Source organism: Apostichopus japonicus, chromosome 11 (assembly GCF_037975245.1).
Source record: "Apostichopus japonicus isolate 1M-3 chromosome 11, ASM3797524v1, whole genome shotgun sequence".
NCBI lineage: Eukaryota > Metazoa > Echinodermata > Holothuroidea > Aspidochirotida > Stichopodidae > Apostichopus > Apostichopus japonicus.
The window spans coordinates 10,314,504-10,335,743 of NC_092571.1; the positions used below are offsets into that span (position 1 = coordinate 10,314,504).

The window sequence follows — 21,240 nt, forward strand, 5'->3', positions numbered from 1 at the left end:
CGCACTGTTTGAGGGGGCAGGGGGGGGGGGTTAAATAATGATACGGGGGTCATTCAATGATGTTTAAATAGTCTATGAGTCTATAAGGGACGCCATTTGTTGCCTGTATACCAAGATAGATGAATTTCACAGAGCTGTGTGTAGATGATGGTTTGCGTGACATTTTTTCCACCCACATACTACGATCTACTTTTGTCAACTCCTCCTCCAACTACTACAAACATTGTCGCATCAAGGAAATCGTTGTCATGTTTTCTTAGGGGATATTAACAGAGCCTGTTTGTGAAGGGTTTCATTGATGAGTCTCGCCGCTGACATATTCAAAGGCCTAACGATTCAGGGAAAGTTAGCTTAAACAGTTAAACATCGAGGCTTTGGTGATTGTTTACGGTAAGTTGATAAAATCAAATTGTAGGCAGGGGAAAAGTTTAGGATAAGGTCAACGGATGGTTTCCAACGGCAATGGTTTGTGGATATACCAAACAATGTTTGAAGTGAATAGACAGACTCAAAACCTATTCAACTCTTTAGACAAGATACATGATTGTTCGGTATTCTCAAGGGGAATATAATCGAAGCAGAGTTCACAATTATAAGTATTGATCAGGGAAAGAATAGCAGCATTTTTATATAACCTGTAAGAGGCCGAGAATCCTAACCAGCAAGATGAGCTATCGCGCTGAATGTTTATAATTTAGTATCAAAATTTTGACCATTTCACCCTATATGTGCTCATAATCACGTGACTTTGAACTCCCCATACGACCGAACAGGTTGTGTGGGATATAGTGCTAAACGACTCATCCTAGAAATACCTTCTCGTATTAAGGCCAAGAACCCCTGCAAATGTTTGCTTTAAATATTTCTATGTACACAATAAACTGTGGTAAGGTATGAACACACACGGCTGGATGAGTCACGTTATAAGCCTAAAGAAGTATAATATTTCTATGCCACATCAATTAAACAGTCCATGAAAAGAACCAGTTCCTGTTTTGTCTCAAATTTATGTTTCTCTTCAAACACATTGGCCCCCCGAAGAGAGGAAATTATGAGAGTTCCGAGAAGGTTTCATTTCATCACGTTCATGATTTCAAAATATTGATAGTAATGGAGGGCCTATAGCTAGGTAATTGCTTGATAATGAGTAACAGTACACATGCCTGTATCAAGAGCATAATACGGCGGTCGGCAAAGTATGTGCCGCGACCCAAAAAGTGGGTCGCGGTAAATGTTCGCTGAGTTTTCAGAAGTCGAAAAATTCATCTGCAGTTTTCGAAGATTGCCGACGTCCATATAGTTCCAACTAGATTCATGCATTCTAAGCATAGATTTTGAGGGATGTGCGTGGTTCTGGTGGGTCGTGGCATCAGTTCCTGTTGACGCCGTTGTGTCGTGGGCCTGAAAGTATATCGGTACGCTTGTATTATATACCCTGGCTCCGCAGCGACCAATGTTAAAGGCGCCAATATTGCCGTCAAATATGCTAGAATTACAACTGATGGTCACGCATATTTAAACTCCAACAAGCAATTTTGCATTGCGCCTATTATTCTTCGTTGATACATTTAAATGTCTCAGTGTAAACCCCGCCTCGGTGTCTGTGAATAACCTGGAGGGTCAGACTCTATAAGGAAATGTTCACACCCTTCTGGAAAGATATACATTTGAAACTTTTAACAATTTTCAGAATGCTACTACTTGGAACCAATACTGATAACCTTTAACACACGGTGGTCGGTTACTCGTATATGCCTAGTACGTATTGCGATCCCCTCTGTAGGTTACTCGTACAGGCCTAGTACGTATTGCGATCCCCTATGTAGGTTACTCGTGTAGGCCTAATACGTATTGCGATCCCCTCTGTAGGTTACGGTGTTACTGGTGGCTATTAAGAATTCTAATAACATCCGTTTAACATAAATGTGTCCAATAATTTGTTGACTCGGCATTTCTTATGCACCCATGTGTGTTATATGTGCCGTTACTGCCGTGGTACAGGGGGTGCTTACCGGTTTTTCGATCCCATTATTGTGGGGTTTATGTGAGGTGTCTGCCGAGTATCGTCAGGGACACCATATTCACGGCTTACTATACTGCAATGTCAACTCACATTATCTCTTCTTGTGTGCCTCTGCCACGGTGGACTGAACACATAAAAGAACCCACAATGAGAATGAGGAAGGGAGGGTGGTAGGGGTTGGAATTGATATTAATCAGAGTGGGAAGTATCCGGCAAACATCCTACATTTGAGGAAAACTATGCCTGTGCATTTTAAGCGTATTTGCGTTCGCGTCATTGTAACAGATGCTTGAAACAGTTGTTTGCGTTTCGTCTTCGTTGGGGCAGCGAAGTTGGTGACGTGAACTATCAATACTTCAAGATCACATCTGTCCCGAATCTTGTATGCGAGTTCTGAGGAGTATCTTATGATGTGAGCATGTCTCTTCCTCATGTTCCTCATGTGACGGAGGGTAAATTGAGGGAACATTCATTGGGGATATTTGTGAGTAGTGTATAGGTTGCATGTTCGGGACACGTCAGGGCTATGTAGAGGCCGGAAAACATCATATAAAGAGCATTGTAACGATTCCCAAGTCCCATCATATTTGTACCCTTGAATGTTACAGGAATCTTATAATTTGCATGTCAGTCACACCTCGTCGAAACATCTCGCCTTCTATGTCTATATATAGTAATATTCTTGTAGCTTATCACAAGCACAATCAGATGAATTTGGCACCTGACAACGATGCAGCCGACATCACCATGGTTACTTGTCCTCGAGAATGTACCATTTCTTATATATGCGGATATTCCTTTCCTCTAATTAGTCTTATCGTTGGATAACCGTATAAGTTAGGAGTTCCCAAGTATATTTTAGCTCATCTGGGTGTTTTCCGATTAATGCGTGCGGCATTATCTTTACATGCGTCACATGGCACTTTCCCAATGGAAACTGAGTATGGTAGGTTAATGTTTATTTATCTTGGAGATATCGTCCTTCCGATATGACTGTGCGTAAGCCTGATTGGTATTCACTAGAAAATTCCCGCGCCATGTTTTTTCATGTGGTTACCGTTGTTAAGGAATAGAAAGAAAAGCGATAAACAAGTGATGCAAATAACTTACAAACTACGAATCGCAACCGATGACTCGATCTAATGATCCTTCAAAATAAAAAAATGTTACTAAGAAACGAAACTCGCGCCAAGAGTTCAGCAAACTCCTGAATATTCATGTTTTCAGTAACAGAAACAGCAACCATTTCAGACGGTTCTGGCGCAGTGGAATATGAATGAGCGGATATATGTTGTAGTGGTGATTCGAAGCAATGACACCTACAGCAGATTGGAGGTCTCGGATTCGAGCCCTGACCAACTCAAATATTGTGGGTCTTTTTTTTCAAATCCAGGAGAATCCACAGTTTTCTCATCTGGGGTGGTCTCCCAAATGGTAAAATATCCCAAAATGAGACCAAACTGTCACTTAGATAGTCATCGCCCGACGACACGAAGTGTAAGTTACAAGTCACATGACTGATCCCACATGAATATTTGACTGCTTAGTAAAAAAGTTGCCTTCCGGCCAACATTACTTTGAACAATCACTATATAGAATCAAACAATGATCACATATAGAAGCCATGAAGTGAACTAGACTCGTGCATGTGACAAACTTATTCAGGGCAATAGACTAATATACGGTTGTTAAATTGTGAGCTTGCAAAAGAAGAGACACCACTACTGAACGGTCGTCGGTATATCAAGTTTTATGATCCCCAAATTTTAACATGCAGAAATATGTACTTCAGTTCTTTCCTGTAGCCTCTGACTCTTCAACTTCTTTACTTTAAAGCAGGGTTTCCCTAACTTTATCCCCCCCCCCCCCACGAACACCCCTGTGGATGTCAGAGTTGTCCACGAACCCCCAACTTTTCGAGACACGATCTGAGTCATTATTATACTATAATACGCATAACAGTGCTTCGTAAAAGATCAAGTTAATATGTAATATAATGTAATAAAAATAAAATAAAACAAGAGTTTGTCGCCGGTATACGACTTTTGTACATTATTAAATTATATGATATATCAGATTTTAGTTCAACAAAAAGTACTTCTAGTTTTGACTTCAGAAACGTCTCACGAACCCCATGGGATAGACTCACGCACCCCCTGGGGGTTCATACATCCCAGTTAGGGAACCACTGGCAGAATATTAATCTTCACATATTATAGTGCAAGAAAAAAGAAAAATGTGAGTGTTAACACGCTTCTACAGCTATTCGGATTTTCAAGTTATTCAAAATTTAAACATTTGTCAAATCTCTGAGATGCTCCTTTAAGATTAAATTGATGGCAATGACGGCTCCTCGGTGTAGGCCTATAAATGTTAAAGTTACTCTATTGTTTCATAAATTGTGTAATATCTCAACCCCAAAAAATGTTCTGTTAACTTCATATTAGCAATACTGAGCATCAATAGGTGATATATAACGCCATTCGTCCTTGACAAGTTTGCCCTACATTGTAAACATATGATTTGAGGTCATAATAATCGTAGCCTTTGTTTTCTATTAATCTTGTCCTGTTGAAGTTAAGTTGAGCATGACGGTGACCATTTTTGGACTTTCCAAATTCTATTTGTTAACTTCTAAAAAGTTAGATTTGCAACCACCGAAAACCGGATTCATTGTGTGTGGGTGTTTAAAGGTAATAAGGTTCTAATTGTAAGTGAATGTGTGTAACGAATGTAGTACGGTATGAGACGCACGTTGGTTGTTAGAAATACTCGGGCAATGTTTAAATACCAAACACCTCTATGCCGTGCTATGTATGACTAAACCTGTATATGAGCGTAGAAATTGGTGTCCGGTATAGGAAATGTTTTCACTTGCTTTGGACAAGAAAGTGAGATGTATTTCAGTATATTTGAAGATAATATAATTGTTGCCTGCCATAGATTACTTATGGTGGTATAAATAAATCATAAATAAACATAATAAACTGTACCAATAGAAGATTTTGTCATATTTCGCATGTTAAGCTAGATTATTTTCTTTACCATGATTCAAGTTGATTATAACTGGGCTAATTCACCGATAAGCCACTATGTACTGACACACGATGTAACACATAATGAGGACCATTCGATAGCATTGAAAACAAACGATTCAACACTGCACTTCCCAGTTAGATTCATTAACTGTTTGGCACTTTTGTGATCAATAGAAAGCAAAAACAAAAACAATCTTCTTTCCGCTCTTCTCGATAAAAATCGGACGGGAAGGTATTCTGATGCAAATCCGCAGTTTGTTTTCACAGCAACAGTGAATATTTCGGTTCCGAACCTCACTCGTAGTTGTAATTGGTTAGAGCTGTATATTTTAGGACTGACGTCATAATTGGAGGAAACTGACCATGTTAATGTCTTCCTGGAGCAATGACAGTGGTTAGATTTGACCGAACACTCGAACCAAAAGAAAGAAAGAGTAAAAGGTGGAGAGAGAGGGGGGAAACAAGTTATATAAGTCAACGCTTAAAGCTGCTGAAGTGTACTTGGAAGGTAAATGGCGGCATCGGAATAGACAGAAGGTCGGGTATACACCTGAAAATACAGATTGTTTCAGCCGTCAATTATATCGGAAAGAGTAGGTTCGGCATTGAATTACAAAGGTTTCTAGCGTGAAACTATATAATATGACATAAATCTGTAGTTAACTCGGTCAACAATGCACTTCTTGTACGAGTAAACAGTGCTGTACGTGGCTAAGTTAGATTGAGGGATATCCAGTTAGATGTGAGCAATATTATACCATGGAGCTATAACTGTTTATAGCTCCATGATTATACCACCTGGTCGGAATCATTCGGCAGAGGAATATCTAGTTAGGTGTGAGCTATATTACTCCACCTATGGTTTCAATGATTGGGATGAGGGATATCCAGTTAGGTGTGATTTATAATTATTACAGCTTGTGGTGTTTGTTCGTCACTTCACCGAACCCTAGTATACTCGCCCATGTACATAAAATGAACTGGTATATTATATTGCGGAATCCCCCGCCGCAGAGTGGAATCGTCGCAGATCCACAGTTGTATTTGTAATTTTTGGTCATTTTAACTTGATTAACTATTCACAAATGGAAAACCTCTTGCTGCGGAGTGCATCCAACCCCCCCCCCATCCCGCACATGCATGCAAACCCCTCCCCCACCCAATATCACTGCCCTGTATGAACAATTTTGTGCTGCGTTGTTACGTCACTTGAACCAGTCTTAAACTTTCATGTTTCATTTCAGCCTTTATTCCCAACCTTTTGGCAGGCTCAAATTTGATGTCGAGAAAGAGCTTTAACCGAAGAAGGAGCAAGTCTCTGTGATATTGAACTTGTATGTATGTATTTTAGATCTCGCGAAGAAGCCTCATTGGCTTATCAAAGCCGCAAGCTGACCGAAGTCAGTCTCTTACATTCATATTCAACGTCCATGATTATGAATTGTTAGTTGTCAACAACTCTGTAACTGGACGACGTACATTAATCTTGGAGTGACTCGAACTAACTTGTGTTAGTCTTTACAATTTAGACCAGGGGTTCCCTAACTGGGGCGCATGAACCCCCAGGGGGCGCGTGGGTCCATCCCAGGGGGTTCGTGAGACGTTTCTGCAATGCAAAACTAGAGTACTTTTTGTTGAATTAAAATCTGATATCATATAAATTAGTAATGTACAAAAGTCGTACCTATCGACAAACTCTTTTCGCGTTCCATACGCATATGTTGCCATAGTAGTACCGTACCGTGTATGTGATAAATAACTGAATTATGAAACAGACAGTTACCAAATAAGTATGTGTTCATCTCTTGTTTTTATTTTTCATTTCAATATTACTCACATGAACTTGATCTTTTACGATGCACTGTTATGCGTATTATAGTATAATAATAACTTAGATCGTGTCTCGAAAAGTTGGGGGTTCGTGGACAACTCTGACATCCACAGGGGGTCCGTGGGGGGATAAAGTTAGAGCAACCCTGATTTAGACTATTTTACTTGGTATGGGTGTCGTATGGCATCCTTTACGACAGTACAGTCTCGTCATCATGTGGCCCCACTGTCAGCTGCCAACCCTCCTCTGACTGGCGTGGGAGGAACCGAAGCTATGTCATTCCTGCGATGCGATGTTAATGCAAAAACAGTGAGTAAGTGTGAGATCAGCTCAGTTATGATAGTGCGCTGAACTTGCTTCTCTCGTGTCAATCATGAACTGAATACGGCGGTAGCACGCAACTATAAAATCGTCATTGCGCTGGCCGTCACCATCAATAAGGACCCCGAGGGTGACGTCGAGGACCGTCCGTTTATTTCGTCGAGGTCCATTCTTGGTATCTTGACGGGTAAGTTGTATTTGTATTGCCCCATGAACATGACACAAAGCTCAAGTTTCCTCGAAAAATGTCTAAACGTAATGAAAAACAAACAAAAGTACTGAAATAGGTGACAAAGGGGTATAAGATATTCGAAGTTTATCCATCGGTTTTTACAAGGAGGTTCTGTTTTTACCTCCATGGTTTTTAGTATGTTCATAGGTCAGGTTTGACTAATAACGATTTCTGTTTAAACTTTCCTGCAAGAAAGTTTGTTTCGGATTTTTGCACACCGTCGAAAACCCAGTGCAGCACTGCATGCCGGTATAAGTGTTCGATATGCCAAAAACAAAGTGCATTTTGTTGTTTTAAATATAAATTTAAGAACACGAAATAAAAAAAAATAACTTGACGATAAAAACAAAAGCACATGTCTAACGAAAGTTATTACGATGTTTACAATAATACTGCGTCAAGAAAAACGCGTGAGAAGCCATGATGAAGCATTTTTTTTTGCAATGATGTAATCACATACAATGTCGTGCTATATGTTGATATTGCAACCGTGTATTACTTTCATTTCTTGTACTGTTTGTAAAAGGAACTGAACGAATAAAATGAAAAGAAGGAAATTCTCACGACAGCATTTATGTGGTTTCCTATAACGTTACACTCGTGTATTGTTGCATTTACTGTATTCTTAGTCATTTCTATGGCCCATAAATATGCTAGAAAGTCACAGTAATGGTCACCCATGTTTAAACTGCAAAGTACATGTTATTACCAGCCTCGCATTACTTAACATGTTTTCGTCTCTGACACATTTCCAGGCCCGTAGCCAGGGAGTTCAGCCTGGGGGGGCTGGGAGTTGTCCAAGGGGGGCAAACAATCGGTACACTATCTAAGCGGAGCGCCACCATCGGTTGGCGCGGAGCGTACCAGAAAATTTTTGATTTCTACAACACCCCAGATCACTGGAAATAGCACTTCTCGGACTCAATTGTGACATCTGAACATCAAATTTGAAAGGGTTTTCATGTATTGAAATCATGTGTCAAATCAAATCATTTATAATAAAATGATTTTAGCCCAGATGGGTAGGGATTCATGTTGAGAGTAACACCAGTTCTTTGTGTATTTATAGTCAGCAGTCACAAAAAACATAGAAAGACACGAATAGGTATTCTATTAATCCCCTGTGTTTCCTATTTTTGAGAACAATGTCTCGCTGTGCCCAGTGCCCCACAAATTGGGGCACAGTGAGACACATCCAGAAATTTTTGAAATGCTCTAAAATCCCTGTTGCCACATGCATACAAACTTCTAGAATTGAATGTGCGAATGTGCCCTTACATATACCAAACATGAGCTTCTTTTGATAGTTCAATGGCTAAGTTATGGAATTGGCCAAACGGATTTTTCTGTCTCACAGTGACCCACCCACGGTTCTAGGGTGAAATCTACAGCATGAAACAGCTAATTGAAATATCTTTCACACGACTTAGTGCGACCATGCAGGGAGATGCTACTGACAGATTGTTACTGGGCATTGATATCAATAATGGTTGATATTTGTACAAGTCCACATCCACATTGAAATTTATGTTACACTTTAAGTAAACGAATACGATAATCTTGAACCACATGAATTCAGTCCCATACATCAATTTGTGGTGTTATACGTGAAAATGATAACACATGTACTCTGAACTGCTGTCGTGTCCGGACAACTCCCACCCGGACAATTCCCACCCGGACAGTTCCCACCCAACTGAAGCTTTATTTTCGTCAGAATTAGGGTTAGTTTTAGGGTTAGGGGTTATGGTTAGTGTCAATGAGTTAGGTTTAGGGTCAGAGTTAGCGTTAGTGGGTTAGGGTTAGGGTCTAAAGTTAGGGTTCGCTATGGGTGGTAATTGTCCGGGTGGGAATTGTCAGGGTGGGAGTTGACCTAGCACCGTACTGCTGTAGTCATTCAGAACAATTGCAAGTGTCTTTGCTTCTGTGCAAATATGCTCAAAAATTCATCCAGGTTCAAGGCCTCTGTTCTCTTTTTCTCGAATGCAAGCATGACCAAGTTACTTTTCCGGCTTGTGAGCATTGAGCGACGTGTAGGTTTATCAATCCTGCCCTCTGTAGAGAAAGTACTCTCACAGAGAGCACTGCTACTTCCAAACGTTGAGATGTCTGCCAACATGTTGTAGGTATCTGGGAAAGCAGTTCTCTGCTCATACACTTTCTTGAGTACAGCATTAGAGTCGCTCGAGTCTGCAACAGGAAGGCTGCGATCAAGGAATTTCTTGCACACGGAAAGTTCGGCTTCAGATGGTACTGTAACACCGAGCGCTGCCAACGGGGCTAACTTTTCGTGATGAAAGAAATCGTCGGACTTTCGGCTCGCAGCGGAAGTTGCTTGATAGAGCCATGCATTGTCACTGAAGCGCCGTCTGAATTCCGACAGTGTTATGTCAACTGCTTCATACATGGTGGCTTTTAATTTGGACATTTGTTGAGAAGATGCGCTAGCACTCCTGTTACCGATAGCTTCCGTGATTACGTAATCATCCAGACGACCATTGGGTAATCTAGCACGCTTTGGGCGGGATGTCTCGGGTCCAGTAATCTCATCACTTTCCGCCTCCATTAGCTTATGAGCACTTGCCACAAATGTTGTGAAATGCTCATCTGACCGTAGATCGCCCAGCTCTCCAGTCGTAGCACTCACCAGGTTCAATGCCTCGATCAGGTCTGTTTCACGTGCCTGCAGCATTCTGTTGATCGGCGACATTACTTCCAGTAGTTCTTTTAGGAACACCATAAGAAACCGGAACTTGAAATCCGAGATCGTCTGTCGAAGGCCTGTAGCAGTAGCAATGGTCTCCCTATCAAACATTGATGTATTTAGCTTGATGCCAGTAAGTGCTTCCATTATCTTGGTGAAGTTATCAGCGATGGCCTTGGTTGCTTGGAGGTGCCCGGACCAACGTGTCTCGAGAACACGCTTGATGTGTGTGCCACTGTACAAGGCTGCTACTTTCGGCTTTCTGAAGAAATTATACAGCATCTCTACTTGGTCAAAATATATGCCAATGTCTTGTATGAATGACACCAGGCTGATGACTATCAAGTGGATTCTGTGATCGTAGCAGTGCACGTATGGCACTTGTCTGCCAATTTTTTCCTGTATGCGCCTCTGAACCCCACTTTTGTCTCCACTCATAACACTCGCCCCATCGTAGCACTGGGTAATCACATTATCCAATGGGATACCTGCATATTCCAAAGTGCTGCAAATCACTTCCGTCAATGCTTCTGCATCTAGCTCTGTGGTATGGGGCATTCTTACCAAAGATTCCATGCATTTTCCTTCCTTAACAAAGCGTACGCCTACCGAGATGTTTTCAACATTGTTCTTATCACGCGCACCATCCGCTAGAAGTGTATATCGTTTCGTGGATGTGCTATTCACATCTTTAGCAACATCTTTCATGACCATATCTGCTAGTGTGTCTATTATTTCATTTTGGATTTCCGGTGATCGATAGGTTGCATTACTCGGCATGACTTTTGCAATATCAGCAAGTTTCTGGTCCTTTCTTAAGGTAAACTGGAAAAGTTTCTCAAACAAGCCCCTTTCATTATGGGTAGTGATATCATAGTCTCCTCTGAGTGGAAGTTCATTCACAGCAATGAACTGTATGATTTCCGCAATTGACCGGACATAGTACCGACGTTTCTCAAGAACATCTGCGTTCACCAATGTGGAAATAGAGCAGCCTTTCTCAACCCGCAGTTCCTTCTCTCTCCAGGACACCATAGCTGTGATGTGAGGAGCTGATAAGTTGTGCTTTTCCAGCCCCTTCCGTTTGTCACCCAATGCAGTCTTCCATGCTTTGTAACCAATCACACTCCATTCTTTGCTCACTCCTGGGGGCGAGAAGACTCTACAGCAATAACAAAATGCAGCATTTTTCTCTACAGAATACTCCAGCCAATCATATTTGTCGTACCACTCGGGGTGGAATCTACGGTTGTTTGCATCACTTGGAAATGGAACGTTTGTGGGACGCCTGATAGTCTCCCTGGTAGAACTGCCTGGTTGATCCTGGGCCTGGACTGCTGCCCTTGGCTCACTTGGTTCGGTTTCCAGTCCGGGTGTGCGTTGTTTTCTTACAAACCACTTGTCCAAGTTGGCGGGCCGACTGTTGGCCATTGTGCAGTATGTTGTCTGTGCAAGGAAATTGAGGGAACATGAATAAAGACCATAGATCTGTGATAATTTAAGCGTTTCGTCCCAAAATTCAAAATGGCAGCCAATTTGACCTCGGATGACCTCAAAATTAGTGCCATCTTTTTCTGCATCTAATGTTACCTCCATATACCAATTTTCATTCAAATCGGACAAAAATTGGCGCAAATTATGCAAATTAGCTGCCCCCAGGGGTGCGACCATGTGCAAATTCGAACTCATCCGAGATTTTACTTAGGCGAACACATCTGCAAAGTTTGAAGTCGATCGGTTAATGTCTCGGAGCGTGAGAGCGCTAAGGCGAAAAGCGTCCGGCGGCGGCGGATCCGGCGGAGACGAAGGCAAAACCATTATATCCCGATGTGGGGATACAAGGGACTGAATGTGCATGTTCCTCTCACAAAGCTACAGTGCACAGTACTATAGTGAAATAATGTCGTGGAACTGGACCCTGTACAAATCCAATACGTAATATGTCATGTGTGGGAAAACCACGACTTCAACTCGTCTGTAAAATTGCCCCCCGTAAGTTAGACGCATGTGGATCGGTGGTTTCACGATCAGAAAGGAACAATTGTTACAATTCTGATAACTATTTTCGGACTGTGTGACACGGCCCTAGTACACAAGAGTACAAAAACTCGAAAAGAATTAACGTAAGGCCCCCATGGGCCCAGGCAGGCTAGCCTAACAGTTAGGCTAGTGAAAAACGATTGACCGACCTGTAAACATAAAAATAGCCGCACTAACAACATGTTTGTACAAGCACAAGAATAGATGTGAAACTTGTCGTCATAATAAACATGATTGTGCCGTGTACTCACATTCTGGTTGGAAGGGGGAGCACCGGAGCAGTCAACAGTGTGAGCCTGAATTTTCTGGTTGGAGTGTGTCGAAAGGGTGCGCAAGATTACGAGTACGAGTAATACCGTACCGTACCAGTACATACAAGGGAACGAGGGTGCATGAAACTAATTGCAGTGCAGCGTCAAAATTATTTCAAGGCAAGGTGACATGGAATAGCCGACTTTGCCGACGTTGGTATGTAACAAGTTAGTTTATATCACATCATATGGGGTATGTATGGAAGCTTATGGCCTGTTACTGGTATTGGATTGTTTTCAGATAAACAGAATATATATGTAATTATGCAAGGCTGGTACATTTCACAAATAGAGTATGACATTTTATTTTTATGGCTTGAAATTGTCTTGGGGGGGGGGCCAAAATATGTCGAGGGGGGCGGCGCCCCCTTTCGCCCCCCCTTGACTACGGGCCTGCACATTTCATTGGCTATTTAAATTCAACACATTTTTCAAATTTATATTTCTCAAAGTCGGCAAGTAAATATGAAGATGCATAATCAAAAGTAAAGAACTTTTCAAAAACTTCTAGCAATATTTAACGCGCTTAAATTTTAGGGCCAGGACTGTTGACATTAAACCAAATTTAAGTATGAAGCTCAGTGTATCTTTTACGGTAAGCTCAATGACAGCACTACTCGTATATGTAGCATGCATATATCTGATCATACATTCTGCTAGTAACTGTCGTAGAGTTTAATTTAATCTGCGCGCGTTGTATGATAAGAGATAATCCTGTATACGAGATTTCAACACTATGATGTTGCATAGTTGCATCGTATCATGTATAGGCCTATCCATTGATCATCAACGTCCATTATTATCACTTCATTTTAATTGGTAATTTTAATTGGTATCTCCCTTTGGAAAATGATAAAGCAGGTTAGATAATGAACCGATATATGAGCCCCTCATGAGATGACAGTAATTGTACACTGGTCAAATAGGATTTATTTATAATGGTCTATTATCTACAACTCCTGCCCGAATACCAGTCAACATATAATCGGGCTGATCGATAACTACCTTTACAACCCTTAGATTGCCCTTTCTGTGCCTTGCGGGACATAAAGTATAGTCTCATAAGTGTGACCCACTATAAGGACAACAAGGCTTTCATTATGTAAAGTTACCGCAATTAGTGTTTCAGATGAAAATGATGTTATTGTAAAAGAGAGTATGAAACTGATAAAACAGCTGGTTGCCCTGGTAACGTCCTTTGATATGACTGCACATGTAATTGACATGTAAAGAGTCCATATCGTTACTTAAAAATTGCACTCTCGTCACCGACCATGCTTGAATTCGTACTTTATTTTCCCAAACAAACTTTCATACGTGTCCAATGTCTAAACCATGTTTCATAATAGAAATTTCATAGTCCTATAACCTATATTTTACATGTATTGAAACGGTGCCAAGTTGTTCATTGGTAGGCTATTTATCGCCTTATTGAATATTTCGTGCCAGACGAAATAAGTTACATATGTTACTTGATATAAAACGACACCGAATTGCTTCAGTTGAAACAGGCCAAAATTAAATTATTACTCCAGTTTCAAGGTTGTACACATATTCTGCTAACGACATGTACAGCTACAAGCCGTGTCAACCGCAGGGCAATATGTAGGCCTACCTACTTTTCGTGGCCTATTTCAAGCTGTTTACTGTGGCTGTCTATATTGTCAGCACGTATTTGTTAACGTGGTGGGTCTACATATCTCTTTAAAGAATAAGATTATGGGACTGGTGATAGAGGTTTACTTCATCAGGAAGACGTAATGCAGTGCATGATAACGGTGTTATAATGAGAGCGTTAATGTGACAACTGAAACCTCAAATTGTACATCAATGCTCAACAAATGACCATCTTACAATGGTGTCCTTGAACCGCAAACCATTGCGTTTTTAATGCCTTAACTTTATTACTGGTTACGGCCTGCATTTGGTATCATGCCAATAGTCTTGTCTGGCCTCCGAGCTTCTTATGGCCACTGTGAAGACAAATATTACAATGTAGGCATGAGCTGTTTTGGGAGTGACAGTGTAGATGTTTCTTGGAAAGATTAACCTTCCAATCATAACCTTCCAATCATACGTTCCCCAGTTCGAGTCACTCCAAGATTAATGTATGTCGTCCAGTTACAGAGTTGTTGACAATTTACAATTCCTAAGCATGGACGTTAAATATGAATCTAAGAGACTGACTTCAGTAAGCTTTTTTTTTTTTTGATAAGCCAATGAGGCTTCTTCGCGAGTTACTGCTTGCATGAGGATCTAAAATACATACATACATATACATACATGAACAAGGGTGACCATTATACGAACTTCTAGAATATTTAGGAGCAACCGATACACGACTATTTTTCTCACCCTTTACCCCATTCTCTTTCCTCAATTTCCACTCCCAATCACTCCCTCTCATCACCCATCATACACGACCCACCAACCCCCCCCCCCCCCCCCGCTACTCTTCTACTAAGGTCCTGGTTATCCAGTGTGATATGTTTATGATAGCAACGATATAACACCAAGGGAAGGTAAGTCCGTGTCTACAACAGTACACTGACACCACACATAAGGAACGCTCTTCCGATAACCTGTCAAACACCCTTGTGCAGGCGCCCGGTCATTTTCTACAGTTACTATATATCCAAACCTGAAGTTTTAATCATGGCACTAAATCTCGACAATTGCAAAAGAATTCAAAACAAACTCACTCATACACACACTCGCACACCCTTTCGCCTGCATGACTGCAAAGGTAACGATTATCATCGAAACCGTATTTGCCAGTGTTTTATTTCTCAACTGTTGCCAAACTTAGTATGATTTTACAACCTGTTGGTATTGATGATTCCATAGAAACATCACAACAATTAACTGTAAATCTACTAAGCTTTTCTTATATTCATGAAGTCCCTCAGATAGTAACACCTGTTTGTGGTGAACACCACTGTGCAGCTTACATCATACGTTATAGCTTGGAAGTATCTCATATATGTACATATTTGTCATAGCAATTCAGTAAAACTCAAATCGGAAGTCCCCAAAAAAATTAGTGGTTATGTCCAGAGGAACTTGTGACTAACTCAATCCTATAGTTAACAGTAATCAATTCCGCAACAACTCTCTTGAGACGAACTCATAATACAGTCAAGATTTACGACTTATTTTGTAACCTGTACTCAGAATCTAAAACGAGATCAACTGTCATCAACTTGAAGCTTCGTAATTTTGATCGGTTCAAATATTATGATCAAGAACGGTGCAAAGTGGACTGACGGAAGTATATACCGGCGAGCAAAACGTTCGCCTTAATGATGAAGTCAGTTTGAAAAGATCGGTGGTGATCTTACGACCGGTGGAATAAATACAACAAACTTGATTTGATTGTAAGCATATGCATTTCATGTTTGTCTCACGTGTAATGTATCATAATTTTCAACTTTCGTTTAAAATAGAAAAGATTTTATTTTTTAATTTTTTTTAATAACTATATATAGCTTAAGGCCTCACCCAAGTCTAAATCCGACAACGCTCTTTTTCACATCCTTAACATAGTTTCAACAAAATGATGGAATTTATGTTATTGAATGTAATCACTGTTCTATGATAGACCGAGGATGCCTTATTTATGCAGAAAGAATGCTTTAAGAAGGGATGTTTCCTGTAGACTTCTGCTTGTAAACCAGAAATAGCTGCTACAATATAAATTTCCCGAACCACTCACTATGTTGATGTACAATTACAATATGACATGGTAAACACAGGTCAGTCTACTGTACGTGGCAATACACACCTCCACCATAAACAATAGGGGTCCTGTACTCAATGTGATACATCCACACACCAAGTATGAGAAGTATCTACGATTCATCGTTAGATATCATGTAAAAGGCATTTCAGAGTTTTGACCTCTGGTGACCTCATATGAAATTTGACCTCACAAGCAACAGGATTGTTGTACTCAATATGGCAAATCCAAATATACCATAGCCGATGAAAGTATCTATGATTTCTTCCATGAGAAATCATGTTTTAAAGGTTTACAGGCCTTGACAAACGTATTTAAATGTACTCGCTATTTAGCGAACGTGACTAAAAATCTACTCGCCAAAACGCAGAATTCACTCTCCACTATGACTGCTCTTCAAGTCTCCATAGTACAGATCTACAATATCAATACTTTCTATGAGCAAAAGGTTAGGCACGAGGCAGATACTTGGTAGGCCTACTACGTAATTGCACATTGGAAAATTATGTTTCTGTGCGGTATGAAATTTAAACTTTTTTTCCACCAAAAGTAAGTGATGGACAAAGTAAAACATGTCTCAGAATCGTAAATAAGCAGCTAGGCATACTGTAATGTCTCAAACAAATAAAAATAAAACATCTGCAAAAATACCTACGAAGATAACTTGGCTTCGGTTACATTATGGCTCCACTAGTATACACTTTAGGCATACACTATACAGTAGCCATATGTATGCGCGAATCCTAATCCTATACAGTACATCACTGCTACTTTGAACTGCTACTCGATTAGCGCGATTCGTACATTTCTCAATTATTTTTCTTTATCATCCTTGTGAAATTTGCGTTCGATTCCTAAATACCGTTGTTGAGATAACGTGTGTACCCAAAGTGCGCAAACTTGAAGCAAACAGGAAATGTAATGTCATAGACCGTGTCGTCTTCAAAATTGAGATGAATTATCACACACGGTCATTGTGGTATAAATAACTTAAGACATGCATGATGAAGCAAAGTAGGACCCTATCCTATCCAATGCCAAAACAAAGTGACAGTGATAAGCCTACATAAAGAAAAGCAAAACATTTTGCTGTCAGTGTGGAATAATGACATCACGCCTGTTTGCTTCAAGTTCACTTATCGTACAAACTGTGACAATTTCAACTATCAATACTTTAATATCTCGAAACGTAATGTAGGAGTTGCACGCAAATATTACCAGAGTGCTAATAATGTGTCCTTTCTCACTGCAGCAAAAAAAAAAAAATGATTTTCGTCTGAACGATCCTTTAAATGATCATGCATGCGACACCCAACCCCCCCCCCCGGCCCCCAACCCCGCACACATAGATTAACCAGGGATTTGACTATACAATCATGAAACGGTTATCGCTCGGGCCTAATGTTCTTCAAACAATACAAAACTGTCCCACTATATTCAGTGCAATCATTTTCAGTTCAAAATATCTTTGGCATTAATAAGGTAGTGACAGGGGTGCTAACAAGTCTCATCACCTCAAGTATATGTTTTGATTCATAACTCTTATAGGTCAAAGGCTACCCCTCTACAGATTCAATGTAACTACTACATTCACTGGTACTATGTTATATACATTTAAGCAAGTTGCTGCACAAGTGTCGTCTGTTATAGGAACATTTTCTTCAGTTTTGAACTTTGAACTCATTATGAAGCTGTAAAATGCAGGTTGAATGTCAATACAAGGCATCTTTATCATTGACGTTTGCGAAGATGTGTCACCGAGACACAAATCAAACCATGCATAGCAACCACGATCAAAACTAATTGTATAATATATAACCCAGTACATGTCACTTTGTAATGTATATATATATATATTTATATATATATATCTATATATCTATATAAATATAATGTATATATATATATATATATATATATAATGTATACGGTGTATGTCTATCTCATTTTCAACCTACACTCACGCAGCTGCAGAGGCTGTTTTTAACCTTGGTATGCTGATGTGAATTATAATGCAGAGACGAGGAAATCCGTGTGATCCTTGCCAAGTTATCCTCCGTGAACCATGCTTCCAAACATCCTACGGCAGATTCACTCAATTCCCTCGGCAAATAAAGGTTCATAATAATAATCTATTGATTTCCTGATTACGTGTTCTATGGTCAATTCATTATTTGCATTTTTGGCGTCCAGTGTAAGTGACAGCCCCATTACCTGCAGTTCAATTGGAATCTATGTTACAAACACAATTGACATGAGGTTCATGACCTTTTTTATTACCCATTCGAATAAAATCTTCAATCATGTCATAAAATCAGTTTCAGCGATTGTTTGGTAAATGTTTGCTATAACTTAAGAGGGCACCAATGTGAACTGAATATTGAACGTATATATGATGTCCAACTCGTCAACCCGTTTGTGTATGTTCAGTCGCTGACAAACACAATACTTACTTGTGGTGAGGCAACGTCCACCCCGTTACGAGTTTATCTGTAGCAACTAGCAACAAACGATTATGTCAGCTGACGATATTTCAATCTCGCCTGATATATAGTCAACAGCAACATTGAGTACAGTACAAAGCGTCCATATCCTTGGGCCCGAGTATGCGTGAAAAATACCAAATAATGCCATACGACAATTAGCATGGTTGCGGTTTTACACTAAACAGTCGAGGAACACTACAGGTTGCTACTGTGTCATCAAATGCAATATATTACCATTTGTATAGCATAACAAGAAGGAGCAGCTATGTTACTTCTTTTATCTTGGCTAAATCAAACGTCCTCGGAAGGTAATCGGATAAAAAAGTACTCAAACTCGTTACTCGGGTTCTAAAAGAAGCTGTACTCGGGCACTGGTACTCGGATTATAAAAGAAGCTGTACCCGGACACTGGTACTCGGGTTCTAAAAGAAGCTGTACTCGGACACTGGTAAACGGGTTCTAAAAGAAGCTGTACTCGGACACTGGTACTCGGGTTCTAAAAGAAGCTGTACTCGGGCACTGGTACTCGGATTATAAAAGAAGCTGTACTCGGACACTGGTACTCGGGTTCTAAAAGAAGCTGTACTCCGGCACTGGTACTCGGATTATAAAAGAAGCTGTACTCGGACATTGGTACTCGGATTATAAAAGAAGCTGTACTCGGGCACTGGTACTCGGATTATAAGAGAAGCTGTACTCGGGCACTGGTACTCGGATTATAAAAGAAGCTGTATACAGCTTCTACTCGGGCACTGGTACTCGGGTTCTAAAAGAAGCTGTACTCGGGCACTGGTACTCGGATTATAAAAGAAGCTGTACTCGGGCACTAATACTCGGATTCTATGAGAAGCTGTACTCGGACATAGTTACTCGGATTATAAAAGAAGCTGTACTCGGGCACTGATACTCGGGTTCTAAAAGAAGCTGTACTCGGGCACTGGTACTCGGATTATAAAAGAAGCTGTACTCGGGCACTGATACTCGGATTCTAAGAGAAGCTGTACTCGGACATAGTTACTCGGATTATAAAAGAAGCTGTACTCGGGCACTGATACTCGGATTCTAAGAGAAGCTGTACTCGGGCACTGGCACTCGGTTTATAAAAGAAGCTGTACTCGGGCACTGGTACTCGGGTTCTTAAAGAAGCTGTACTCGGGCACTGGTACTCGGATTATAAAAGAAGCTGTACTCGGGCACTGATACTCGGATTCTAAGAGAAGCTGTACTCGGACATAGTTACTCGGATTATAAAAGAAGCTGTACTCGGACATTGGTACTCGGATTATAAAAGAAGCTGTACCCGGACACTGGTACTCGGGTTCTAAAAGAAGCTGTACTCGGACACTGGTACTCGGGTTCTAAAAGAAGCTGTACTCGGGCACTGGTACTCGGATTATAAAAGAAGCTGTACTCGGACACTGGTACTCGGGTTCTAAAAGAAGCTGTACTCGGGCACTGGTACTCGGGTTCTAAAAGAAGCTGTACTCGGGCACTGGTACTCGGATTCTAAAAGAAGCTGTACTCGGACATTGGTACTCGGATTCTAAAAGAAGATGTACTCGGACATTGGTACTCGGATTCTAAAAGAAGCTGTACTCGGACACTGGTACTCGGGTTCTAAAAGAACCTGTACTCGGGCACTGGTACTCGGATTCTAAAAGAAGCTGTACTCGGACATTGGTACTCGGATTCTAAAAGAAGCTGTACTCGGACATTGGTACTCGGATTCTAAAAGAAGCTGTACTCGGACACTGGTACTCGCAACCTTAAAGAGGCTGTACTCGGGCACTAGTACTCGGATTCTACTGAGAGAAGCTGTACTCGGACACTGGTGCTCGGATAACAAAACAAAAACCCAGCAGTCTGACTGTAGGCCTACTCGATACTCGGAATCGTAACTACTAGCAGGTTAAATTACTTGAACTCGACACTGGACCCGTTGCTAAAATCTGTATAGTCATGGTATGGGAAATTCAAGGCGCCACGAATGGGCAATGTTTTAGCAACCCATAGACAGAGTAGTGGTTCTTGGCTAATCAAAACGTTTACAGTAGTTTGACGAATTAAAGTATGTGTAGATTTATATGGAGTATGTTAATAAAGGCACAATGGAGAGGTAATTTAGCGGTAGAAGTATTAAAAATTGAGAGACATTTTATCACACATCTGGCACCAGCAAGGGTAGTAGTGTCATCAAGGCAGTTGAGCTGAACATTTCTTTGGTGTTCTTCATATATTATATACAAATGATTTATCCACTGTGTAAAGTAGTAGTTATCCATTGTGTAAATTTATCCACTGCGTAATATAATATTCTTACAAACAGGTTGCATATTGATGTTAATTTTAAACTGATGAGAACATTGACAACTTAGCATACGTTCCAAATATAGCCTAGTACATTTTAATTAACAGGATCACCCGAAAAACAATAATATGATTAAAGGATTACCCACACAATATTATGATAGGAAAGTCAAGCTTTTGAGCTGCCATGGATAAGAAGTCAAAGTGA

The 21,240-nt window shown here is 40.5% G+C and overlaps 1 protein-coding gene across 1 annotated transcript; it reads right to left on the reverse strand.

The window, feature by feature from the left end:
- Positions 1-9,342: 9,342 nt before the first annotated feature.
- On the reverse strand, positions 9,343-11,580 carry LOC139976386 (zinc finger MYM-type protein 1-like). The gene has a single exon (XM_071985091.1). It carries the CDS (start codon positions 11,578-11,580, stop codon positions 9,343-9,345), a length of 2,238 nt encoding a protein of 745 aa, XP_071841192.1.
- Between the last annotated feature and the right edge of the window lie 9,660 nt (positions 11,581-21,240).

Coding starts and splice junctions, on each gene's coding strand:
- LOC139976386 (XM_071985091.1), bottom strand. CDS start 11,580: ATGGCCAACAGTCGGCCCGCCAACTTGGACAAGTGGTTTGTAAGAAAA.